Source organism: Stegostoma tigrinum, chromosome 16 (genome assembly GCF_030684315.1).
Source record: "Stegostoma tigrinum isolate sSteTig4 chromosome 16, sSteTig4.hap1, whole genome shotgun sequence".
In the NCBI taxonomy this organism is placed as follows: Eukaryota; Metazoa; Chordata; class Chondrichthyes; order Orectolobiformes; family Stegostomatidae; genus Stegostoma; species Stegostoma tigrinum.
The window spans coordinates 12,053,285-12,081,133 of record NC_081369.1 but is presented as its reverse complement, the minus strand read 5'-3'; the positions used below and the strand labels follow the sequence as shown (position 1 = coordinate 12,081,133).

The window sequence follows — 27,849 nt, the reverse complement described above, 5'->3', positions numbered from 1 at the left end:
TTATCTCTGAGCCACTGGGTTTACTTAACATAAAAGACTGGAGTAAATTAGTTAATTTAAACTCATACAGTATTTCTCATATTCGGTGACAAATTTATTTTAAGTCTTTCAGCTAGAAATACAGAGTACTGTGCATGTATAGTTTGGTATTTAACTTGCTCACAGCTTTTGACTGGAGCAACCAGTCTGCAGGGAACATGATTCAATGATAAAACGGTAAAGAAAGCCATATCATTTAAAAAAATTGTTGTTTCTCGGGATATAACCAAAATATTAAGTGAGAATTTCAGGCAACATATTACTGAACTGGTACTGTAGTTACATGCTTACTTCTCAGATAGAAAACAAACAGCTGGGTTCACTACCCTTTCTCAAATTTTCCTGCAATTCCCAAGTCACAAGAAGAGTTAATCATGGAAGAGGAGAACCTATTTGAGCCAAGTAATTAATGGTCACTCAATTCTGATTTGAGCAAACAAAAATTGGCAGATTTTTGGGCCCGAAGTGTAAACAGAATATCCTCAGCCATCAGAAAAAAGCTGTCAAGGGCAGAGTTGCTGTTCGCCACAAAGTACTTCTGCGAAGAGAATTTCAGGCACTGACTGCAATGAAATCAAGTATCACCATTCACGAGTTGAAAACAGCTTGCAATTGAATTTGTCACCATTGTTCCAACTGCAGGTGCCTAACCTACAACACCAAGATGATCCATCAAGTAAATGATAAGTAAAAATATTAATATAAACAAATGCTTATAGTAATTAAACTGTCTATGAAACTTGTAGTCATTTGGGGGATTAAATACGCTAAGTGTCAGGTAGATATAAATCCATTACTATTTAGGCTATTTTTGCTTTTTGTGAGACACTGGGTACAAACTTAAGTACAGCTCACGTTCTGTTTTAGTATCTGAAACTGAAGATTTTTGCATACGTAGCTTGTTTGAACATGGTACCTCATGATCCATAATTCTGCAACAGAAAGATCACATTCAGAATGGTTCCTTCTAAAAGAAGAATGAATCTATATCATACAGATTTGCACCAAATGATTAAACTGAGCTGTGATAATGGGAACTGCAGAATGCTGGAGAATCCAAGATAATAAAATGTGAGGCTGGATGAACACAGCAGGCTAAGCAGCATCTCAGGAGCACAAAAGCTGACGTTTTGGGCCCAGACCATTCATCATCATCTCTGAAGAAGGGTCCAGGCCCGAAACGTCAGCTTTTGTGCTCCTGAGATGCTGCTTGGCCTGCTGTGTTCATCCAGCTTCACACTTGATTAAGCTGAGCTGACGTACTTTGACTAGCAATAGTTTTCATCATTCTACAAAAAAAGTGAAAACTCTGTTGGTCATAAATGGTGCTGGTTGGCAGTTTCACATACATGCCTACATTTTTTGACTGCTGAGGATCTTCATTTTCTAAAAAAAAAAGGAAGCAAAAAGTTTCTAGACTGTTACCCCGGGATGGCTGAATACATACCCTCTGCACTGTCACTACATTGAATATTGTTGAAAATGACAACATTTACCTTGACAAGTCCTTTAATTTCAACAGGCTGCCTTTGTACGAAACCTGAAATCTAGATTCCCAATAAATGCAGTCTTTTCAGTGTCAACACAAACCAAGAACAGGAAGAGGGAAGCCTGCTTTTATCCAAACGCACAACTGCTTCTGTTTCGGTGAGTCAGCATCACAGACTGACACATATACTCCATCAACATTTTTTAAATTACTTACCTGGTTAACAATGTGAATACAACCAGACAGCCTTTACTGTTGTGATGCTGACTAGCACCCCCCACCACATCCCAAAACCAGCCCAGTTCGTCCCCTCCACCCACTGCATCCCAAAACCAGCCCAGCCTGTCTTTGCCTCCCTAACCTGTTCTTCCTCTCACCCATCCCTTCCTCCCACCCCAAGCCGCACCTCCATCTCCTACGTACTAACCTCATCCCACCTCCTTGACCTGTCCGTCTTCCCTGGACTGACCTATCCCCTCCCTACCTATACTTTCCTCTCCACCTATCTTCTTTTCTCTCCATCTTCGGTCCACCTCCCCCTCTCTCCCTATTTATTCCAGAACCCTCACCCCATCCCCCTCTCTGATGAAGGGTCAAGGCCCGAAACGTCAGCTTTTGTGCTCCTGAGATGCTGCTTGGCCTGCTGTGTTCATCCAGCCTCACATTTTATTATCTTGGATTCTCCAGCATCTGCAGTTCCCATTATCACTCACACACTAGGGGAAACTCTGCTCTATAAAAATATTGCCATAGGATTTTTCTCACCCACCTTAACAGGCGGATGAGGCCTTGGTTTAATGTCTCATCGAAAAAAAAAAAGCATTTCCAACACTGAAGTGTTCCTTCAGTACTGCACTAGAGCACCAACCTTGGAAGGTTTTTATACACTCAAGCCTGGAGCAGGTCTTGAACCTAGGGCCTTGTGGTTCAAGGTCAAGTGGCTATCAATTGGGCGACAGCTTACACCTATACTATTAAAATAGCCCAGGGACACAATCTACAGTTTCCACCTCTACCACGATTAGGACCAGCTTGCATCCTTCAGACAAGAGATACTCTTGGTCTTCACTGCAGCATGCTGCACAGTGACCCATTTAGACAATGTGTGAGAATTCAGTGAATGCACTCTGAACACAGATGAGACGAATGGTATAAGTAGGCACCTACAGGTTATTAATTTTGAATAACTGTGTGTGAACAAAAATAATTCAGAAACACTATTGTAAGAGATTGAGCATACAAGATCAATACACCAGCATTTAATTCTTGTCATTTATTGCACCTTTTGAATTGGTTATTTGAAGGAAAGTATTAATTTTATTAGAAGTAACATTACTGTGTTGTGTTTAACTGCAGTCCATCTCTGTCTGATGAAACAGCTGCAGCATGGGAGAAGCAATCTTTCATTTACTTCCTTCTCCTCGAAAGTCACTAGAAAAGACATCATAGCTCATATTCAATTTATTATGCAACAAATAATTTTTAAAAATTACCATTATGTTAATTTCCCTTTTTCATTTCAGAGTCAATATAAGAAGAAACATCCTAAACTGAATGGGTGGACTGCAGTGACTGGGTCACCATTGTGTTCCTCAAAACTCCCTTCAACACCACCCTTTTAAACAAGCTTTCTGACAAAAACAATTGTGAAACCTCAGTGCAAATTGGCAGGGTCTTAGACTACGGTTTAGGCTGCTTCCTAGAAGCTGGATAATGACTACTCTGCTGTTATTATTCTTCAGAGAAACAAGGGAAGAGGAAAAAGATCAGTTTGGCTAGGATACTTCATTTTCACCAATTCATGTACAAACTGAAGATGTGGTAAGGCATTCCTCAACTTGTTCCCACTATGCCTATGTAATCAGCAAAGGTTAGATATGTAGCCATGTCATCTGGGTGCTAGGAGCACATGCCTATGCCAACTTTTTAAACTCATCTGAGAGACAGGGCATAAATAAGATGCACATGACCCTGGATTCAACTCTCAGAACTACACCAACTTTTCCTCAGAGAAGAGAGTAGCATTTTCCTCTATACAATAAACAAAGAAAACACAAGAGTTGTGTCCATATGTACAGCTGGATGTGAGACATTCAGAACAATTCTTTCATCTGTGTTTATATACACAAAAGTGTCTGTGCAGAGTGGAAAAAATAGCTATGCACGCCATCAACAATATATAATGGCCGTTTGCCTCCCCTCACCTCCCTCTTGGGAACTGCATTATTGACCCATTGTCACTTCAACTCAAAAAGGTGTTGGTGCAGCTCTTATTTCCCCTGAAAGCTACTCAGTTCCATTTCATCTTTCCTCCTCTTCTGTGTAAACAAGGAACTGAAAGGATAAAGTTTGGCCTTTGCCCGGAAGCGCTGTCCGGCAATCTCAATCTCATAATCACCACGATTGACAAAGTCAGGGGTCACCACCAGTTTAGCTCCAGTGTCTTCATCATACTGGTGAACAAAGCCCAAGCAGACGTGGCGGGCCAATGTGTAACTGTAAGCACTACTAGTTGTCATGCCTACATAGCGCCCATTCCTGAATATAGGCTCGCTCCACCAAGGCCAAAGGTCGAGGTCAGTGTCATGATCATCCAGGATGAACATGGTAAACCGACGACAAACTCCCTCCTGTCTTTGTTGCAAAAGAGCATCACGGCCAATAAAATCAGTTCCCTACAATTAAACAAAGAGGAGGTTAACCCAGAAAAACAGAAAACCCTGGGACACAACGTGAGTAGTGTTATTTTCTGCCCAAAGTAACATGTGTGACTTGATAAGTAAATTTTCGGAACCATTATTGTCCACTACTCCATTTAAATGAATTTACATGAGTCTCAATAAATAGATTACATTCACATTCATGCACTAAGACGCAGGATTCCTTTTCAATCTCAGGCTATTTCACAACCCCATCCACTCAGCCTTTCCACTGCCTTCTTTGACAGTGAGGAGATGAGTGAATCTGCAGACAGAAAAGGAGCAAGAGCAAAATGGGTGGGATTGAGGGGGAGCAGACCAAGATAGTAAGATAAATAGAAAAAAAACAGATACATACACACATAACAAGTAACTCCGCTCTTCCATTCATGTTAGTTTACAAAATTAAGTATGTTCTGTTTCTTCTTTAATATGAATTCTTCCACTTTAAACTCCAAACACACAAGTACCTTATCAAACTTGACTCGGAATTCACGTCCACACTCCAGTGGTGTTGTAAAGGTGTCTAGGTCTTGACCCCAAAATGCAAAGAACTTTTCAATACGCAGACTGCGCAGTGCATAGTACCCAGCATTCCGGATTCCATACTTCTGACCCACATTCATAATTTCATTGTAGACATGAAGAGCATACTGAAAAAAGAACAGCAGAGTCAGAGATACAACTACTTACTCATCAGCCTGATTCCTGCATTGTCCCTTTCTGTACGCAAGTTTGTTGACGCTACCCTCCAGTAGTTCACACAAATGGTTTTCAACATGCGTGAACCTGGCCAAGTAGTGCTGGCAGCAGCTTAAAAGTTGGCAAGCAGAACGCGACAGTCAAATCCTGAGGGTTCCTAAAGTAAAACATACACCTAACTACCAGGGGAATTCACTGAAGATCAGTCAGGCACAGCTCTGGTTGAAGCTCAAGGCACAGAATCCAAGAACAGCAGTGCTTCTAATGCCAGCTCAGTGGAAACTAACAGCATAGATCACGACTGAACTGCTCTGCAATGCTTTGCCTATTGCATAATTCCATCATCTTATCTGAAATGTGCCACACTTAAACAGTACACTCAAGAAAGAAGTGTGGCATATTGCCAAGTCAGGGTGCTGAGTAGCTTGGAGGGGAACCTGCAAGTGATGGTGTTCCATTAATCTGCTGCCTTTGTCCTTCTCAGTTATAATTGTGGGTTTGGAAGGTGTTGTCTAAGCTGTTTTAGTGAATTTCTGCAAAGTGTCTTGTAGCTGCTGCTAAGCGTTAGAGCTGGAGTGAGCACATGTTTGTGAATGTGCTGCAAATTAAGCATGCTACTCTCTCCTGGATGGTTTCAAGCTTCTTGAGCATTGCTGGGAGTTTATTTCATCCAGGCTTTGGAGATGAGTCACTCACTGCTGAATTCCTAGCCTCTCGTAGCCACAGCATTTATTTGGCAAGACTGAGTTTCTGGTCAACGATAACCTTCAGGATGTTTACAATGGGGGAATTTGGTGGTGGCAATACCACTGAATGTCAAGGGGAGATGATCAAATTCTATCTTGCTGGAGATGGTCATTGCTTGGCACTTGTGGGGGCCAAATTTTACTTGCCACATGTCAGTCTAAACCTGGATACTGTCCAGGTATTACTGCATTTGGATACAGACTGCTTCAACATCTTATAAGTCACAAAGGGCACTAAACATAATGCAACTACCAGCAAACATCTCCACTTCTGACTTTATGAAGAAGGGAAGGTCATTGATGAAGCAGCTGTAGGTCGTTGGGTTTAAGGCAGGATTTCCAGCAGGGATTCTCTGGAACTGAAATGGTGGACCTGTAACCACCATAACCAGCTTCTTGCATGCCAGGTATATCTCCTCACCAATTCCCATTAACTCCAGTTTTGTTAGGGATCCTCAATGCCACACTTTTAATGTTAAGGGCTGTCATTCTCACCTTGCCTCTGGAATCTGCATCCTCTTTTGTCCATATTTGAACTAAGGGTGTAATCAGAGCAGTGGCCCTTGCAGAACCCAAGCTGAGCACCAGTGAGCAGGGTATTGTTAATCAAGTGCTGCTTGATAGCACCATTGATGAAACCTTTGAGTACTTTACTGATGATCAAGAATCAACTGATGGGGCAGTAATTGGCTGGGTTAGATTTGTCTTGCTGTGCACGTGCAGGACCACTTAGGCACTTTACTACATTGGTTGTAGACGCCAGTGATGTAACTGTACTGCAGCCATTTGGCCATCATTCATTTGCAGTCTCCCTGAACAAAACTAATTGAAAAACTTGAACTTGAGTAAATGATAGACACCTGTAATAATGAGGAATTTCATACAGCCAACACAAAATTCAGTATCAGTTAATGAATTAGGCAATAAACACAATCTCAATGCAGTACCCACCTCGATGGGGATATACAGCATGAAGCCAGGCTCTCCTGTATGTGTCATACTCATCACCCGAATGCCATTAGCGTAACCAACACTCATCTCCTGTTAATTGAGACACATAGTAAGCAGCAACTCATCAATTCTCCCAGCATACAGAGTACATTCTGTTCCTTCTTCTGCAAGTACGTGAACACAGAGACCCTCTCCTCTGCAAACAAAATACAAAAATATATGTCCCCATCCCTGAGTAAATATTTGCCAAACCACCAAACAAAAATCAGTGATATTGCTCTTCAGTTCAGTGCCACAAATTTGAACGAAGCAGGATGTGTGGAACTTTTTGACGTATATGAAACTACAACCCACCACTGTTTGAGGGGCTGGGACAGATTGATTACTGGTACCACCACCTCCTTTCTCTCAACATTGGTGGATGTTATTCAATGAAGAGACAGAGAATAGAGAGTGACAGGAGTTCCGAATTGGAGTCAGAAAAAATGGTGAAGAAGTTGTCCCTCGAGGGAGTAATAAATTCTGCCACCACAGAATTGGACATTGCAGGTCCACTCCGACTGAGGGAGGTTCTCAGTCCAGCAGGAATTATAATAAAACTACTGCTGTGCATTTTCCTAGTTAGTCCTAGCTTCTGATGTCCAGGTATGAGAAATTCCAGTATCAATAATCTCAACAGGAACAGGAATCTGCAATCAAATTCAATGCTAGTGGAAAAGAAAAACAAACATTATTTTTAAAATGTTATAGTGTTCGATTAATCCCACGTAAACACACCAACTCCACCCCCAAACTATCTCACAGGAGCTCAACGGAAACATGACAACTGGCTTGAGACACCTCTGGATGTTAACAAAACACTTGTAATAGCACAGAGGTAAACTGACAAAGATATATAACTGCTCTACTACTTTCAAAATAAGCGCACCAAACATCATAGATCAAAGGTGAAGTCTCCTCTTTCCTAAATTGCTAAGTCAATGAGAAAGTAGGTGGATATTGACATGACCAATTTCTTCTTGTTGATGAATAAAAAGAATATCATGCAGGTTGTTGTGGAACACAAACCAGTCTGTTGTAGTCCCTCTACCTGAGGATATCCGATAGTTATTAGGATGAGACAATAATTAACCAACCTCAGAGGACTATTTATAGTTTCATGTGTAAGGTACATCTGAGCTGACAATACAAATCTGTAAGAACTGCTTAGAAAAAAAAGTCATTGGACTAAAAATGTTAACTGTTTCTCTTTCCACATATGCTACCAGAGGAGACCTGCTGACTTTTTCCAGCACTTTTTGCTTTTATTTCAGATTTCCAGCAGAAGCAATATTTTGTTTTCAAAACGGTTCCATAACCCACCTTACAGAATAATGAGGGAAAGTGATCTGGAGTCATTGGCACGTAAGATAATTCAGAAAGAACATCCACTGCACGGGGACCAATCAAATTCAATGCTAGTGGAAAAGAAAAGTATATTTTTTTTAGAAACATGACATTGTTCGATTGATCCCACACAAATACCATAATTCTCTTTTACATCTATTGCTCTCAATTTGTGCAAGGTTATCAACCCGCAGCATTATGTATGCCCGAGAGTATCCAAATAATTTTATGGACCTTAGCCTTCGGAATTTAACGCAATGTGGAATGAATAAAGAAATACCAACAGTTTTGAATGTTGGAGGCCAATCACTTCAGTGCCAGGACACCGCTGTTGGAATTCCATAGGGTAATCTTCCAAGTCCAAATGACTTCAGTTTCTTCCATTATTGACCTTCCCCCCACCATAACATTACAAGTTAAGACATACACTGATGGTTGCATAATGTTGAGTGCTATTCGCACATCTTTAGGTACTGAAGCAGTCCATGTACATACACAGAAAGACTTTGTCAAGATTTAGATTTGGGCTGACAAGTGGTAAGTGACATTCATACCACAAAAGTGCTAACTTCCATCAACAGACAATCTAATCACCTTTCCATAACATTCAAAGGTATCACAATTGCTAAATGCCACCAACGTTCTAGGGTTGCCATTGTCCAAAAACTGAATTGGACTAGCCATATAAATACAGTGACCACAGGAGTTGGGAAGCTGGGAATTCTGCAGCAAGTAGCTCAAAGTGCAAGTCACAATGGCGATATAATACTGTCCAATTGCCTGTGTATGGCTCAAACAAGACTCAGAGCTCAACACCATTTAGAGCAGCTGGCTTAATTGGCAACACATCCATCAACACACAGTGACAGAAACATTCACCATAAACAAGACATACTGTAGCAATTCAAAGATGCCTTTGTCAGTGCCTACAAAACCTTCAGTCTCCACCGTGGAGTAGAATGGCACACATATGGGAATTTACTGTCTGTAAATGCACCTCCAAGCCGGAGAACATCCTGAATTGGAAGTCTATCACCATTCCTTCATTGCTACTGGGTCATAAGCCTGTCAGCACTGTGCGTGCATCAACACAACAGAACTGCAGAAATTCAACAAACCGGCCCACCACAACCTTCCCAATAGCAAGTCAGGATGGCAACAAAAACAAGTCCCGCCAATGAAGCTCAGATTCCACAAAATGAAAGAAAATGCTATTTATGGATTGATTGCTGAATATATAAACTGGATGTCTCCCAACTGTGGTATTAACTCCCTCTCCAATTAGCCCAGTCTCAAAGTGAACATTGTCAATGCTGAAGGCACAGACTGACTGCCTGCCTGCCTGCCGAATAACTCAAGGGAAAGATTCCAGCTTTCAGCATTCTGGGTGTTACTGAACTCTTGTAGGGTGCAAACTCAAATTCATCTGTACACAACTGGAGCATCTTGACACTGAAAAAAGTACAAAGGCAGGCAATAAAACTGACCATGGGAATAGATACCTGACCTATGAGCAAGAACAAAGGAGTTAAAGAATATCTGTGCTCACTCTGAGGAAAATGTTTTACAGAGGTACCTTTCTGCATTTTTTACTGCATTCTGAGTACAAATAAATCATTTATCCATTTGGAATCATTGTTTTGTCAAACTGCAACTAAGAATCACAAACTCAAGACACAGAGTACATGTGTAAATGACAAACCTTTATAAATGTCAGGATTTAGCCTCAATGAAAGAACTGCACCCCTAAAGAACGCTGCCCAGAACTGGACGGTTTGATGATTTTAATAAATGACAATAAGTCTGTGGTGAGTGGAGTCGAGGAACTGCAAAGGAAGGAAGACACTGATGGGTGTAATTTGCATGCTTCCTCGGAGTAGTAAGGACATAGGCAGAAAATGTCAGGAGATGAAAATGCATTTAAGAAAGGTGCTATTACAATAATCATGGGAGATATTACAATATACAGATGGTCTGGGAAAATCAGGTTGGTAACACAACCCAAGGTAAGAAATTCACAGAATATCGATGAGATTTTTTTTGGAGCAGCTTGTGGTACAGCATAATAGAGAACAAGCAGTTCTGGATTAGGTGATGTGTAATAACGCAGACTTGATTAGTCAGCTTACGGTGAAGGAACCCCGAAGGGGTAGTGACCATAGTATGATAGAATTCACCCTGCAGTTTGAGACAGAAAATCTGGAATCAGATGTAACGGTAATATAATTGAGTAAAGGTAACTACAAAGACATGCTGGAGTTGCTGGCCAGAGTTAATTGAAAGAGGAGCCCAGCAAGGAAGACAACAGCAACTGTAGGGCTTTCTGGGGATAATTCGGGAGCACAACAGAAATTAATTCCACTGAATCATTAAGTATATTTAACACAGAGATAGTTAGGTTCTTGATTGGTATGAGGATCAAAGGTTAGAGGGAGAAGGCAGGAAAAAGGGGGTGAGAAGCACATCTGCCATAATTGAACAGCACAGCAGATTCAATGGCTGAGTGGTCTAACTCTGTTCCAATATTGTATGGTCATATCACAGCAACAATACCAGTCATAAAATAGTCACTCACTATCACAAAACATGCTGTGTAACAGATCTCAGGATCCTTTATGGAATCTGGAACTCTTTGATAAAATGTGGAGCTGGAGGAGCACAGCCAATCAGGCTGCATCAGAGGAGCAGGAAAGTTGATGTTTGGGGCTGGATCCTTCATCTGGACGGAGACTGGAGGAGAAGGCAGGTAGGATGATGATAGGTCTGTGCAGGTAGGGAGTGATGGAGATTGGTCAGTGGAATGGGTGGGGTGGATAGGTGGAAGAGAAGATGGACAGGTTGTATCAGGTCAAGGAGGCAGGGATGAGAGGGAGGGTCGGACATAGTATGAAGCTGGGGATGGGGAGATTTTGAAGCTGGTGAACTCTATGTTGAGCCATTGGGCTGTAAGCTCCCGAGGTGGAATATAAGGTGTTATTCTTCCAGTTTACATGTGGCCTCATGTTGACGGATGATACAGCCCAGAATGGACATGTCGCTAATGGGGTGGGAGGGGGATTGAAGTGGCTGGCAACCGGAAGATGGTATTAATCAGAGCGTACCAAGCGCAGATGCTCTGGAATTGGTCCCCCAACCTGCACTTGGTCTCCCTGATATAGAGACCACATCGGCTGCAAACCCAACCTGCTCCTGAATCCACCTGGCACCACTCCAACTTCACCTGGAACTCTGTTGCCTGATCTCTTTGTTATAATGTCGTTGTCAACATGGAGAGGCAGGGATTTTACCTATTATGACTATGGGATTACAATGGAACAAAAAATAATCCACAAACTGAAAAATCTGGATTGATTCTCAAAGACTGGAGCTGACGACGTGATTGACTGCTAAAGCACATGTCTATAACAATTGGCTAGGTCAGCTTCAGCTGATCCAAAAGTTATTATTGCCGCAGGCTCCTGTGCCTCAATAAACAAAGAATATTAAAGTATTCACTCCAGCTTCAAATGCAGCGACCAGACTCCCTTACACTTGAAGAAGCTCCAGGAGGAAAGACAGGTAATCAACCGAAAAAAAAATATTTATTCCAAGTTTGAGAGATTCCTTTCTCCTTAACTGCTCTGTTTATCTCTCTATTCAGTGTCAGGGTCTCCAAAAAATATCAGTACTGTGCTGCAAAGTTACTGAAAACATGTCTTCCACACCATTTTTAAACCTGGAAGCTACATCCTTCAAGTAGATAATGTAATGTAATTTATGCTTCTAGGAACAGCCATATTAGGTGTAGTGTATGGCCCTAAGTGTGCAATACCTGTATACTTCCAAGTAACATCCTCCAACTGTAGCTGACTGTCTTCAGGCATGTGCTGCTTGAGCCAGGACCAACAGTGGACCTGCTGGTCTGTAGGCGAGATGATAAAGAAGCTGAGAAATGAACAAAAACATGTTAATTCCAACACCAATTTATTTGACAGGCAGCACAAAAATGGCTCAATCTTACTGTGAAGAAGATTGCCAACCCAATAGCTCACCTCCCAGTTCACGCTCCTCGAAAAAAAGTGTGGAGAGAAACTTCAAGACGAAGTGAATTAGACTTCAATTTCCTCAATACTTACATCTCTAAGGAACATTTGATTAGAGATCTTTTTTCTCTCTGCTATCATTTAAATGTCAATCATTATGATTTTTCTTTGAAGCAACCTTCCTTCTGTACATTTTATTCTCTTTGACTTGCACAAACGCAAGCACTTTCACAAACCAGAAGATAAAATTGTTTCTACTGCAACACTACACAGAAACGCTGCAAAATCAGAAGACTTTTGAACTAGTACACTCTTGGTGGTACATTCAGGTACGGTACAAGTGGTTTTGAACAATAAAACTGGGTAATAAATAAATGAAAATTTAAGATTATTTGGAATGTGACAAAGCTAAATCTGATGATGCATTTAAGAAAATACAATGATATACTTTAATCTTTTTTGGAGAGAGAGATCTGAATTCTCTTCACATTAATTCAGCATTCCAGTGAAACCCAGTCTGGCTCTATAATGTCAAACATCACCATTTAATGGATTGGAGTGTAACTAAGTAGCAAATTGACTTTGAAAAAGCTAGTCACAGATGTGTCCAGCTCAAAACAGAGTCGCCGCAGACACAGTCATGTAGGATGCCATGCCAGAAAGTCAAGCAAGTTCTGGTGAATTTCACAGTGGAATTTGGAGACCGGAGAAAACATCATCGTCTCTGGGCATGCAATAGTCAAATACAAAACTATTCTAACGGGCGGCCAATCTCTGAATATTGACTGGATCTCATTAAGCAAACCAGAATGAGTTTCCCATCTTGGCACACAGAGCCCTGTGTCATATTTTACTTCCAATATCAAACAAAAACGTGTACGTAAAACATTGCAAGGTGTTTTACAGGAGCATTATCAAAGCAATCCACAACTCAGAAACCAAATATTCAGGAAAATAGTCAAAAGAAACAAATTTAAAGACAGTCTTATAAGAATAGACAGATTTAGACAGATATAATATTCAGGGAGGGAATTTCAGAGGACGGATTCTTGGTGGCTTCAGCTACCAATGAGTAGCAATTCAAAATAAGGAATGCTAAAGACTGTAGGATTAGTAAAGTGCAGATATCAAAGGATTGTAGCATTGGAGTAGACAGTACAGACAGGCTAAGGCCATAGGAGAAGTTGAAAACAAGGATAGAAAATTTTAAAACAAATGTACCACTCAACTGGATCTAAAATATATCAGTAATTCGAGGGTAATGGGCGATTGGCACTTACTGAGAGTAACGACAGGCAGCAAAATTCTGTGCGACTCATGTTTATGAAAGACAAAACAAGAGAAGATAACAGGAAATATCTTGTAGTGGTGAAGATGAATGGGTGAGGATTTCAGCAGTTAGGCTGATATTATAGCAGGGCAGCATATTTGAAATAGGTTGTTCAACCACAAACTGTTGCTATGAAGAGGAAAGGAATTGATGGCAAGGGTTCAGAACCTATGGCAGAAACAGACAACAGTATCCCCCCAGTATTTAGAAATGGAAGAAACTCTTGCTCATCAGGTACTAGATGTTAGATTAAAATAACTAATAATTTATAATCAGTAAAATCAAGAGAATTAATGACGGAATATGGCTGGGTTTCACCAGCATGTCAAACATAGAGCTGAAGCAAGGCAAGATTTGTTAAAAAAAGTGTTTTAACAATAGAAGATTTGGAGGAGAGGCAGTCTCACTTTCTGCTGAAAATTCCTTCAATAAACATTGTTGCAGCTATTGTACATAAAGGAGGCTGTTATGATATTCTAATGCACTCTGGGCAAAGAAATGAAAAGTACCTGCGTTTGTTAAGTCGCACAACACTGCAGTCATTCTGGTAGCCACCTCGTTCATTCAGCATCCCTGTGTGCACAATATGACCCACAGGAACATCCAAGTCATTGGAGCACAGGTGCTGCAGTATCTCAAGAGCCTGGCCACCTGAGGACTTGAGCAGAAAATCTGATTAAAACACAGGCACACACTGAAGAAAAAGACTAATCTTTTATTACAGATGTGCACTGATAAACTCAAGGTTTTTAATTTAGAATCTGTTATCTGTCTGAAAACTGCTGAACTTGTCAATGTTTTGAAATGATCAGACCTGTGTAACCAATCTTACACATGTAACCCTCTAATCATGGAATAACTACAGTGTGGAAGTCGGCCATTCAGTCCATCAAGTTCTCACCAACCCTCTGAAGAGCATCCCACCCAGACCTACTCCCCTACCCAAACCCTGCAACTCTCCATTTCCCAAGGCTAATCCTGAAACTACACAACCCTGAACTTTCTGGGTAATTTAGCACAGATAATCCACCTAACTTGCACATCTTTGGACAGTGGGAAGAAACCGTAGCACTTGGGAGGATACGCCCAAAGATAGAGAGTACATGTAAACTCTACACAGACAGTTGCCTAAGGCTGGAATAAAACTTGGCTCCCTAGTTAAACGAGGCAACAGTGCTAACAACTGAGCCATCTGAAACTAATTTCTTGAAACAGTGATAACAAAACATGAGGCTGGATGAACACAGCAGGCCCAGCAGCATCTCAGGAGCACAAAAGCTGACGTTTCGGGCCGAGACCCTTCATCAGAGAGCCTTTTGTGCTCCTGAGATGCTGCTGGGCCTGCTGTGTTCATCCAGCCTCACATTTTGTTATCTTGGATTCTCCAGCATCTGCAGTTCCCATGATCACATTCTTGAAACAGTGCACAGCTTGTTGCACTGCTGCACGGACCCTTTTGAGACTGCTGCAATGCATTTAAAGAAACAGCTTTTTGTGCTTGGTTTGTTTGTCTCTGTGCAGTTAGGCTCGAAACTGCTGCAAAACAATGAAGACACTCAGCTCAGAGGAAACCTGGTTCTGGCAAACATCAACCTCTCACCATCAAATCTAGAAGCAGGTCAACCACAGTCAAATCTGCAAAACAGAAGGGTTAAAGGAATGACCACGGGCACATGCTGTGGGAGATTCCTATCTGTGAAGTGACTACCATCTTTACCTACATCAGTTGCTTCAAAGCAATGCACTGTATGTGATGAGCATTCTCAAACTGCTGGGACGTAGTACGATCCTACAGAAATAGGCCTTCTTAGTCACATACCTTGGATTTACACTCTTAGTTGTGCGTCACAGCTAATACAATCTGAAGAGGTTGCTCCGTTCCCAAAAGAAAACAGTGACACAGAGAAAACTACGAGTTAACAGAATGGCATAAGGAGATACTCAAAGACTTAAACTGATTTTTTTTTAATAAGTTATTATCCCTCAAATTTAGCCTGAATTTAATGTTCTAAATTAAGATTGACAATAAAAAATTTCAATTCCACTCCATGCTCTTCAGGCAAATCCACTTACTGAAACGGACATCATCAAAACAGAGGGAAGTGGATGAGTCAGGAAATCAAAGGGAAGTTAGACTTCTCTGTGTCAGCAAATTTCTGAAATGAGCAAACACAGAGAAGCTAAGCCTGGACATCTGAAAAGGATTTTTGAAGGACAGATTGTGTTCAAGTAAGTTAAATGAACACTCAAAGAAAAGACCAGAGTGTAGAGATAAAGTGGCTATGACAGATGGTGTACCAGTAGATATTCAGAAGGCATTTGATCAGATTCCTTGTTCAAAGGAATTCGGGCACAGAGTATTAAAGGAATGTAAATTGTGTGGATTAAGGCAGTCTTATCCAAAACAAAAACTGACTGGCCACAGACATAGCTACAAAGATATCATTTTGGCCACAGACTCTAATGCTGCTGGAAAACAGCTTAGGTACATTCACACACAAAGATAAATGTTCACGTTCAATAAATTATTAAACACCAACAAAGCCATTCCATAAACGAGGAGATAAACACTTAATTATAAAGCACATACACTTTACTTTTCAACTTACCTTTTTTTGACAAATACATAGAGTTGATAATAAACATACATATGCTATGCTAACATGGCATCAATTTATTTATCTTTTATTTTGTAAATCATAAATGCAATTAGTCATACCTGAATTCTCAAATGGATAACATACTAGACATGACTGTATTAAGAAATGTATGAAGGCAGCTCCAGGCATAAATAGGTGTTTTTCAGCCAGGTAGGACAGGGGATAGATCTAACAATTTAGTGGAATAAATAGATAGCTTGTACAGGTAATTCAATTTTATAAAAAATAGAGTCAGAAGTCACATGACACCAGATTACAGTCCAACAAGTTTATTTAAAATCACAAGCTTTCGGAGCACTGCTCCTCCGTCACGCTCCTTCACTTGGTATGAGTTTGGACTTTGTTCGCCCCGGTCCAACACCGACATTTCTACATCATTGCAAAAACTAATAATGGTTATGAGAAAGAAATGAGAACAAAGTGCGGGAGAAAGACAATATCTGTGGAATAAGAAACTGTGAGAATGTTTCAAACCCAATATGACACTTTTACGTATTTACAACCTTGTCTATTTTTCAAAGCTACTCCTGACTCATTACTCTCCTCCCAAAGCCCCCTCACAGCATGCATTCGAGAGCAAGTAGCAGCATTCAAATAATATCAACTGCAAAAGTCCCAACTGGATACTTCTAAACTACTAGGGATCTCACTTCAAAGGCAGTAGATGTGTAGCTTCAGGTTTAATCTGGTTCTCGAGTATAAAATGTAAGTCCAGGAGAAGAAAACAGTGAGAGATGGATAAGGGAGGGGGAAGAAGACTAATTCAGAGGGTAGAAAATGGTAAGAGCCCACTACTCAGGAGGTCTGGGAGTGGGAAAAGCTACAGTCCAGAACATTGAGGAGTGGGTGAGGTCACAACTCACAGCTGAGGAGCAACAGGATTCTGCAGCAACCTCAAGGCTGAGGGAGGTGTTGGATGTGCAAGCAGAACTGCCGGCAAGAAGAGGCACATGCAGTCTCAATAGCAAGTTACATTCTTCCTTCATTGTATTAAACTTACTTTGTTTTAACAAGTTTGCATCTTACAAATTATGAGGCCATAATAATTTTCATGAACTTGTGTACACATGAAATTGATTCTTTGAAAAAGTCAGTGGAAGGACACATTGGAACGGTTTTTGACAAGGAATTTCTTGGAAACCGCAAGCTTCCAGGTAATTGCTGATCCTGGATATGAATTCACTTAACGGAAAACACCTGCCTGTTTTTATGACTGGGTTTTATAGCTGCTCTATTTTGTAGACATGTAGGAGATAGTCCTACATTTTCAATTAGGACCAGAAGCTGACTGAGGAAAAGTTGCCCACTCTCGCTGGCCTTCCTATTTTTACAAAAACCATTGTTGTGAAACCAAGAGGATCATAACTGTTCTCTTGAAGAGCATCTGGAAGACTCCTTGATACTGTTTCCTTGGAAGTTATGCTTGCCAAGATCCCAGAGGTATATGCCCATGTCTGGTGACATTCCACACATGCCAAAACAGTAACCATCTGAACATTCCACACCTTGTCCTTTTTTGCCTTCAGGAACTAACACTTATTGGGCAAAGGTGTTTTTGTTTTTTCAGAGTGAATTTCTTTAGACAAAGATATTTTTTTCCCTTTACCATTACTGTTAGGTTGGTTATTTAGAGGGATATTATTTAGTGGGTTTATATTTTTGTAATAACTCAGGAAGCCTGGCTGAAAAGGAACATTACTTATTGTTGAACACTGAAATCGAGACACTCCACGTGACATACACAGGCTAGTCCTAACTCAGGACAAACCGTTCTACAGATTCTTCTTTCTTCTTCTAGAACTACTGTTATACACAACTGAACTTTCCTTTCTCCTGCTCACCAAATAACCAACCTGCTCACGGCTGTTCTTAAACACCTCTGGAGTAGGTGCGACTTGGATCTGGGCTGCCTGGCTCAGAAGGAGGAACGCTACTACTGTGCCACAAGAGCCCTATCACATTGAGTTTCTGGATTAATAGTCCAGCGATAATACCACTAGGCCATTGCCTCCCCTACTGGGTCTGATTTACACATATTTTTTTAAATTAAACTGCTCGGAGATGTTGTTACACAACTCTGGAGCAAGTGGGATATGAACCTGGATCTCCTGGCTCAGAAACAGGGACAGTACCATTGTGCTACAAAAGCCTTACCAAAGAAAGTGTGGCAAGAACAGAAGGAAATGACAATTACTGGGTCGCTTTATAGATTTTTTTTAAAAATCAACCTGTTCAGAGATATCATTACACTTTCTGGAGGAGATGGGACTTGATCCCAGGCTTCCTGGTTCAGAGATGGTAAAACTCCCACTACACCAAAACAGGCCCCTTGGGTCTGCTTTTACTCCCCCCACTCACCGTGTCTGCTTTATTTCTTTGCTATATATCCCCTCTGAATCAATCTGCTCAAAAATGTTATTACACACCTCTGGAGCAGGTGAGACTTGAATCTAGACCTTCTGGCTCAATGGCAGGAGACATTACCACTACATCACAAGCGAGCCCTTGGGTCTGCTTTATTTTTTTCTCGTCATTGATTCTTTAAAAAGTAAAGCAGACCAATCCGTTCAGATGTGTTACGACACATGGTGTTACAGTCAAATAAAGGTAATTACAGGGGCATGAGAAACGAATTGACGAAAATCGACTGGAAGCAGAGTCTAGCGGGGAAGACAGTAGACCAACAACGGCAGGAGTTTCTGGGTGTAATTGAGGACACAGTACAGAGGCTCATCCCAAAGAAAAGAAAGATTATCTGGGGTGGGATCAGGCAGCCATGGCTGACAAAGGAAGTCAGGAAATATATCAAAGAAAAAGAGACAGCCTATAAAGTGGCCAAGAGCACTGGGAAATCAGAAGATTGGGAAGGCTACAAAAACAAACAGAGGATAACAAAGACAGCAATAAGGAAGGAGAGGATCAAATATGAAGGTAGGCTAGATAGTAATATTAGAAATGATAGTAAAAGTTTCTTTCAATACGTAAGAAACAAACAAGAGGCGCAAGTAGATACTGGGCTGCTCCAAATTGATGCTGGAAGGCTAGTGATGGGAGATAAGGGAATAGCTGAAGAACTTAATAAGTACTTTGCATCAGTCTTCACAGTGGAAGACATGAGTAGTATGCCAACAATTAGGGACAGCCAGGGGGCACAGTTGAGTATGGTAGGCATTACTAGAGAAAGTGCTAGAAAAGCTAAAAGGTCTAAAAATTGATAAATCTCCTGGCCCAGACGGGCTACATCCTGAGGGAGGTGGCTGAGGAAATAGCGGAGGCTTTGGTCGTGATCTTTCAAAAGTCACTGGAGTCAGGGAAAGTCCCAGATGATTGGAAAATTGCTGTTGTAACCCCCTTGTTTAAGAAAGGATCAAGGCAAAAGATGGAAAATTATAGGCCGATTAGCCTAATGTCGGTAGTTGGTAAAATTCTAGAATCCATTGACAAGGATGAGATTTCTAAATTCCTGGAAGTGCAGGGTCAGATTAGAACAAGTCAGCATGGGTTTAGTAAGGGGAGGTCATGCCTGACAAACCTGTTAGAATTCTTTGAAGAGGTAACAAGTATATTAGACCAGGGAAACCCAGTAGATGTTATCTATCTAGACTTCCAAACGGCCTTTGATACGGTGCCATATGGGAGGCTGCTGAGCAAGTTGAGGGCCCATGGTGTTTGAGGTGAGCTACTGGCTTGGATTGAGGATTGGCTGTCTGACAGAAGGCAGAGAGTTGGGATAAAAGGCTCTTTTTCGGAATGGCAACCGGTGACGAGTGGTGTCCCGCAGGGTTCAGTGTTGGGGCCACAGCTGTTCACCTTATATATTAATGATCTGGATGAAGGGACTGGGGGCATTCTGGTGAAGTTTGCTGATGATACGAAAATAGGTGGACAGGCAGGTAGTACTGAGGAGGTGGGGAAGCTGCAGAAAGATTTAGACAGTTTAGGAGAGTGGTCCGGGAAATGGCGATGAAATTCAATGTGAGTAAATGTGAGGTTTTGCACTTTGGAAAAAAGAATACAGGCATGGACTATTTCCTAAATGGTGAGAAAATTCACAAAGCATAAGTACAAAGGGATCTGGGAGTGTTGGTCCAGGATTCTCTAAAGGTTACCTTGCAGGTAGAGTCCGTAATTAAGAAAGCGAATGTAATGTTGTCGTTTATCTCAAGAGGGTTGGAATATAAAAGCAGCGATGTGCTTCTGAGGCTTTATAAAGCTCTAGTTAGGCCCCATTTAGAACACTGGTCCAATTTTGGGCCCCACACCTCAGGAAGGACATACTAGCCCTGGAGCGTGTCCAGCAGAGATTCACACGGATGATCCCTGGAATGGTAGGTTTAACGTATGATGAACTGCTAAGGATCCTGGGATTGTACTCATTAGAGTTGAGAAGGTTGAGGGGAGATCTAATAGAAACTTACAAGATAATGTATGGCTTAGAAGGGGTGGACGCTAGGAAGTTGCTTCTGTTAGGCGTTTGGGCACAGCCTTAAAATTAGAGGGGGTAAATTTAAAACTGAAATGAGATGACATTTCTTCAGCCAGAGAGTGGTGGAATTGTGGAATTCATTGCCACGGAGTGCAGTGGAGGCCGGGAAGTTGGATGCCTTCAAGGCAGAGATCGACAAATTCTTGATCTCAGAAGGAATCAAGGGCTACGGGGAGAGTGCAGGGAAGTGGAGTTGAAATGCCCGTCAGCCATGATTTAAACGGCAGAGTGGACTTGATGGGCCGAACGGCCTTACTTCCACTTCTATGTCTTGTGGTCTTATATGGTCTTATGGACATATTTCTGGGGCAGATGGGGCTGGAACTCATGTCTTCCGGCTCAGTAGTAGGGACACTATCCCTGTGCCAAAACAACTCCAGAACTTTAGCCTGGAGTCTAGTTTAGTTCTAGTTTAGATTACCAGTTTAGTGATATTACCATAACACCACCACCTTCCCCCAGGTCTGCTTTATATATATATTTTTCAGAAATGTTACGACACACCTCTAGAATATTGGGACTTGAACTGGATCCTGGCTCAGAGGTATGGATGCTGCCACTATGCCACAAGGGGCCCGAGTCTGCTTTATTTTCTAATTAACCTGTTCAGTAATGTAATTATGCACATCTGTGGCTTGAACCTGGATCTTCTAGCCCAGAGGTGGGGTCTGCCACTTCACCACAAGAACCATGTGGGTCTGCTTTTTCCTTTTTTTTTAAAACTCCACAGTGCTATTACACACAACTGAGCGAATTTCTTACCTCCAAAATCACAGTGATGTTTCTTTCCCTTTTTTACCAGCATCTGTAATCACCCATGTGGCCAATCAAGTCCATAACGGAGGGACATGTAGGGAGAGTGGGCCGGGATTAAATCAAAATGGAGCTGGAGGGGCAAATAAAGCACTGTATCCGCTGCAGTGGATGCCTCTTTCTAAAGGCATCAGGAGCACTGATGGAGACCACTTGCTGACTCTCCAAGGTCACCCAGGTACGGGCGTAATTGTGGACGATGGGTCTGGCTCTTTTTTAAAATATACCAGAAGTGTTACCACACACAACTGAGCAACCTACTCACCACCAAAATCACCATGACTGTTCTGTTTTTTGTAAACTACTAACCACCCACGCAGCAAATTAAATATTTTGGATGTGAGTTTGCTCGCTGAGCTGGAAGGTTAGTTTTCAGACGTTTCGTCACCATTCTAGGTAACATCATCAGTGAGCGTCCGACGAAGCTTCGTCGGAGGTTCACTGATGATGTTACCTAGAATGGTGGTGAAACGTCTGAAAACTAACCTTCCAGCTCAGTGAGCAAACTCACATCCAGAACCTCAACCCAAACTACAAATCTTCTCAAAACTTGCTAATTAAATATTTACACACAGAATGAAAGGTAATGCAAACCATCAAATGTGAGACAAAGGTAGGGAGAGAGGGAAGGGACTAAATCAAAATGGAGTTGGAGGGAGAAATAAAGTACAGTATCCCCAACAATGTCCACGTCCCTCTAAAGGCATCGAGAGCACCGATGGACTCTGTGTGCTCCCATTCCAAGGATACCTGGGCACAAACATAACACAGAAGAGGGGTGGGTCTGTTTTATACTATTTTTACAAAACAACCTGTTCCCATACGTTACTACACACCTTTAGGACAGGTGAGACTTAAACCCAGGTCCCTCAGTCACAAAAAAGGGACTGCTTACCTCTTGCCTAATTCCTTGTTTCACCAAATTCCCAACTGCACTCTCATGCAACAAAGCAGCACTCCAGAACAGAGATAGTAGGGACTGCAGATGCTGGAGAATCTGAGATAGAGCTGGATGAGAGGACCACACGAGAGGATCATAATGGACTCAGGTAATGAACTCCAGCTAGACAAGCTATTGTCTGTTACTAAGGGAACTCAAACCGCATGAGTAGACTAATTAATGATTCCCTATGGGCCTTAGGGAGTTATCACAATTTTCATGTTATAAATTGAGTATTAACCAATTTTACGCCTTCATTGAATAACCTTCGAGTTAATATAAATTTTCTTTATTAAAGAATCGGATTGATTTTGAAACTGAAAGATGATGATTAGGAACTGAGTAACATGGAGTAGTGGGACAGGAGAAAGACAGGGCACTCCTCTCATCTCTGTTGTTGTTGCAAAATATTTCAACTTCGAAAGCATTATGTTTTGACATTATTCTTTTTGTGATAAAAGGTCCAACAAGAACCCAAATACAATTTTAATACTGGCCACTGCAGGAAACAATGTTTTACTTAAAGTTATAATGGCATTTATGAAAACCTTGGCTTGAAGTGAAACAACCATGAGCAATAAAGCAACAAACAATTGTGCCCTTTACATGTAGGAACAGTAAAAGCTTTTGAGGTTAAAGAAAAAAGAGACAGATTGTTACTGAATTTGTAAAAGGACATTAGTCATGTTATTTAGATGTTTTCACAGTCGGCAAAACATGGGACTATTTATCCTAAATGGTCATTGAGGCAATCACCGCCTTAAACAGGAGCCAGAAAGTACTTGAAAAGGAAAAAATATGAAAAGGTCTGTTCTGGAGTGCTGAAATAACAAAGCGTAGAGCTGGATGAACACAGCAGGCCCAGCAGCATTCTGTTCCTACGATGCTGCTTGGCCTGCTGTGTTCATCCAGCTCTACACTTTGTTATCTCAGATTCTCCAGCATCTGCAGTTCCTATTATCTCGGTTCTGGAGTGCTGCTTTGTTGTGTAAGAGTGCAATTGGGAATTTGGCGAAACAAGGAATTAGGCAGGAGGTAATCGGTCCCTTTTTTTTGCTCATTGGAGAGAACTTTGTTCATAAATATCAAACTAAGGTTTTAGGGAATTTGAGGTAGGAGGGGAAAGAGTGAACTTAAGGAACTCTTATAGTACACAGTGCTGGAGGTCAGAGAGTGAGCAAATCTGGCAAGGAGTACCCGAGCAGAATGGAGGGAAATATCCAAGGGAGCAGCTCTACATTACCTGACTCAATTAGGGCAGCACGGTGGCTCAGTGGTTAGCACTGCAGCCTCACAGCGCCAGGGACTCGGGTTCGATTCCAGCCTTGGGTAACTGTCTGTGTGGAGTTTGCACATTCTCCCTGTGTCTGCATGGGTTTCCTCCAGGTGCTCCAGTTTCCTCCCACAGTCCAAAGATGTGCAGGCTAGGTGGATCGGCCATGTTAAATTGCCCATAGTGTTCAGGGGCGTGTGGGTTATAGGGGGATGGGTCTGGGTGGGATGCTTCAGGAGCGGTGTGGACTTGTTGGGCCGAAGGGCCTGTTTCCATACTGTAGGGAATCTAATCCAATCTAATCCAGAGGCAGATAATAAAATGTGAGGCTGGATGAACACAGCAGGCCAAGCAGCATCTCAGGAGCACAAAAGCTGACGTTTCGGGCCTAGACCCTTCATCAGAGTTCCCATTATCTCTAATCCAGAGGCAGTGCTCCTGATGTGACATCAAGATTCAAAAGTGACACAGGAGAAATGGAAGCTGATGATTAGGCGGTTACAGACATTTGTATTATGATTACCACATATAGTTTGCAATATCTTTTGTGGTTTATAGATTTTTAAGGGCTAGATTGTTTTAACGATGACAAGGAAAGAAAAGCCCACAAGTAACTGATACTATTTGATTTTAAGAACCTTTTTAAAGGTTTAATCCAAAGTGCTAAGTCAAGACAGGAGAGCTCAAAGCTGTTGCTCTTCCCACTCTACTGGGGAGGCTGGACACACTACTGGTAGCTTGTGACCAGGAGGCATCTCCAAATGTTGTTCTGAGAATCCTGGGTTTCAGGGCTGCAGCAGTGGCTAGATCACTGTGGAGCATTTGTGAGGCTGAGAGTCACGTAGATAGCACATTCTGGGAGATGGTCCACAGCAAGCTAAGAATCCATAGGAAGAAAGGGAGTGGGTAACAACCAGGCAGAGTATGAGAATTAGGCAGGCAGTGCAGGAATCCCCTGTAGATATTCCCCTTCAAAACTGGAAAGGATGAGAAACTCTGGGAATGCAATAGTTACAGGGGATTCAATTACAAACAGGAATAGACAGTGGTTCTGTAGCCACAAGTAAGACTTCAAGTTGGTACGTTGCGTCCCTGATGCTGGGGTCAAGGATGTCTCAGAGAAGCTACAGGACATTCTGGGGGGGGGGGGGGGGTGGGGGGTTGGTGGTGGTGAACAGCCAATGGTAGTGGTACATGTCAATACCAATGGCATAGGTTTTTAAAAAAAGGTGAGATACACATGCTAAAGAGAGGGAATTAGGAAGTAAGTTGAGAAGTAGGACCTCTCTGGGAGTGATTTCAGATTACTATCAGTGTCACATGCTCATCAGAGTCAAAAGAAGCTGGATTTACCACCTGAGCTAACAAGGACACAGCAGGCCAAGCAGCATCAGAGGAGCAGGAAAGCTCACGCTTTGGGTCGAAACCCTTCTTCAGACAAAGGATCTAGGCCTGAAACGTCAGCCTTCCTGCACCTCTGATGCTGCTTGGCCTGCTGTGTTCATCCAGCTCGACACCTTTTTATCTCAGATGAAAAATCCAGCCCTTTTTTGACTCTGACTAGCATGTGACACTGATAGTAATCTGATTCGCCTGCACTGGCAGTTCCTACTATCTCTGGATTTATCACCTGTTCTAAACTTAATGAGACAGTGAGAGATTTGAAATGTCTAGCTGTTCATGACGTCACTTCTGAATTCCCACTCCCAGGTCTACTAAGAAATATTCTTGGACTTCAATATTCTTGGCAATGTTACCATCACTGATATTTCTTAACTTTTAAAGCATTTTGAAGACTTTCATCAATGCTGATGCTGCATTCACATAGCTGAGTTACACACTGTCCTGCAATTGATACATTTTAACTTTAATTTATTTCAAGAACTTTGTATCAGTACTGATCTAGCTGAACATAGATTACTGCTTCAGCAGAAACTCACACTGAGTTCAAACTTGGTGAAAGATGACATGTCAATGACACAAACAGCCTCTTTGCAGCACGTGACTTCTGCTCCCACAATGTCAAACCAGTCTGGTTTATAGAAGGTCTTACTGTGGTCCAATTCCAACAAATCTAGGAAGAGAAAAGGGAGAGGTTCAGAGGTTGAAATCTCAGATCAATGCAAACAGAGAAGGTTCACAAACCAAGACCACAGACCAACGTGGGGCAGACAACAGGAAAATGGGCATCAGAGCCATGCTGGTCAGACTTGTGAAGGGTCGGAAGTGGCATTGGTGGGAATCAATGCCTGTTCCCATTTTTGGTCTCAGGATTTACACTTGGGTGTAGACAGCATCACCTTGATGCTGCCTAACAAGATACAAGTAACATGTTTGGCAAACAACCAGGATGACAGTAAAGTTTTGAAAGAGGGACAGTTTTGGTCATTGGGCAGTCAGGAGACAAGTGCAATTTAATGCAGATTCATGTGAAGTATTGCATTTTGAGGAAAAGCACAAATAAACAATCAGAAACTGAGACAGCAAGTGCTGAAAAAATGAAATTATATAATGGCTTTTATAAGTAAGGGAACAGAATACAAAGTAATTAAAAATGTGTACAAATCACTGGTTATCCAAAAGCTCGTGCATGCAGTTTTGGGAACCGCATAGTAGAAAAGGCACTGAGCCCACAAAGATCGTGGATTCCACAGTACAATGTCAATGATTGGAAACTGTAATTTTATGAGAGGGGTGTTGAGACACTGAAACTTGTTGCACTGCCACCAGAAAGGATGAAAAGATTCAACATGGATTCATGGTGGCTCAGTGGTTAGCACTGCTGCCTCACAGTGCCAGGGACTGGGGTTCGATTCACCCTTGGGCGACTGTGTGGAGTTTGCACATTCAACCTGTGTCTGTGTGTGGGTTTCCTCAACATGCTCCAGTTTCCTCCCACAGTCCAAAGATGTTCAGGTTAGGTGGACTGACCATGCTAAATTGCCCACAGTGTCGGGGGATGTTTAAGTTAGGTGGGTTAGACATGGGAAATGCAGGGGTTGGGGGATAGGTCTGGGTGGGATGCTTTTCGAAGGGGCAGTGTGGAATTTTTGGGCCAAATGGCCTGTTTCCACATTGTAGGGATTCTATGAAAAGTTCTACGAATTTATATGAATCCTGCATTACAATAGTGTTCCACTGTCTGTAACATCCTGAGGTCACGAAAGACAAATTTAACATCATTTTGTTTTGCTGTACTGTTGTACAAATCGCCAAAATCATCCTAATCACCCTGTAACCTGTACCATTAATGATGCAGATTTAGTTCCAGAATTTCATACAATCACTCAAGGCCAGGTCTGATAGCCCAAAATGTCAATCCTAGTAATCTGTGCTGCTCTAAAACAATGATGACATTCATAACTTACCCCTTCCAGGAGGGATAAAGTACTTCACTCTCTCAAAGCCATGCTTCTCCATCCAGCGCGCTCCTTGTGCGTCCAAGCGGTCGTACAGTGGAGAGGTCCTGAGCTGTCGGCCAGTCAGGAAATCCCAACGAGGAACTTTCAGTTCGTAGATTAGAGCTACGATTAGAAAGGGAAACAAAAAATGACATCTTTCAGCCAAGTGTTCCTGGCCACAGCTTCTTTCTATCTATGACTCAGGCCAGACACAACACATAGATCAGCAAAGTGGCTGAAGAAAAACGTAAGATACTAAGATGTACAGTTTCTCACTGAAACTGATTGAAGCAGTGAACAAAGCAAAAAGATTGCACATTTTTGGCAATCTTCCAAAGAGAGAAAAAGCGATTGAGCTGATCAACAGTTTAAATAACACACACAAAATGCCTGAAAAGGCAATGTTTTCAAATTAGAAAAAAAAACAAACTATCTCATGTCAAATCGAACAGCACTGCACTGAATTATTATGGGAAGGAATTAGGCTGTTCTTTGTGTTTTTACTATCCTTAATTTCTCTCTTTCCAATTTCAGTGTCAAAAATTCATGTTTAACTATGAAGAAAGGGTGGCATTTTTGTCTGTTGTACGCAGCCAGATACTGTGTCAAGAGAGGCAGCTGAGAATTTCACTGTCATGTGAAGGGAAAGTAGAGATTCACGCTTGGTCTTTCCTCCTTGTGAGTAATGGGACCTTAGTTGAATTCATAAACCCACTGACAGAAGCAACATGCAAGAAAGTGCATCCTTGCTGTCTAAATTCTCATTTTTCCGCTCATTCTACAGCACTATCACCTGGCATCCAAATCAACAGAACGTGCAATAACGATGTTCCTATTCCTAAAGGAATTTCAGTTTCAGTGGACAGTACTGCCACATTCCTCACTCTGCCATTATCCTGTCAGGTATTAGAT

The 27,849-nt window shown here is 41.8% G+C and overlaps 1 protein-coding gene across 3 annotated transcripts in view; it reads right to left on the bottom strand.

Annotated features, from left to right (window-relative positions):
• Positions 1-2,786: 2,786 nt before the first annotated feature.
• pdpr (pyruvate dehydrogenase phosphatase regulatory subunit) overlaps positions 2,787-27,849 on the bottom strand; it is a 55,674-nt gene continuing 30,611 nt past the window's right edge. For all 3 annotated transcript variants that reach the window (XM_048546494.2, XM_048546495.2, XM_048546496.2), the window contains exons 11-18: positions 26,905-27,060; positions 25,477-25,610; positions 13,874-14,022; positions 11,824-11,936; positions 7,989-8,083; positions 6,627-6,716; positions 4,698-4,880; positions 2,787-4,203 (exon numbers count right to left, since the gene is read on the bottom strand). In XM_048546494.2, coding sequence (XP_048402451.1) covers positions 3,799-4,203; positions 4,698-4,880; positions 6,627-6,716; positions 7,989-8,083; positions 11,824-11,936; positions 13,874-14,022; positions 25,477-25,610; positions 26,905-27,060 — 1,325 coding nt within the window. In that variant the 3' untranslated portion in view covers positions 2,787-3,798. The remainder of the gene's footprint in view (positions 4,204-4,697; positions 4,881-6,626; positions 6,717-7,988; positions 8,084-11,823; positions 11,937-13,873; positions 14,023-25,476; positions 25,611-26,904; positions 27,061-27,849) is intronic.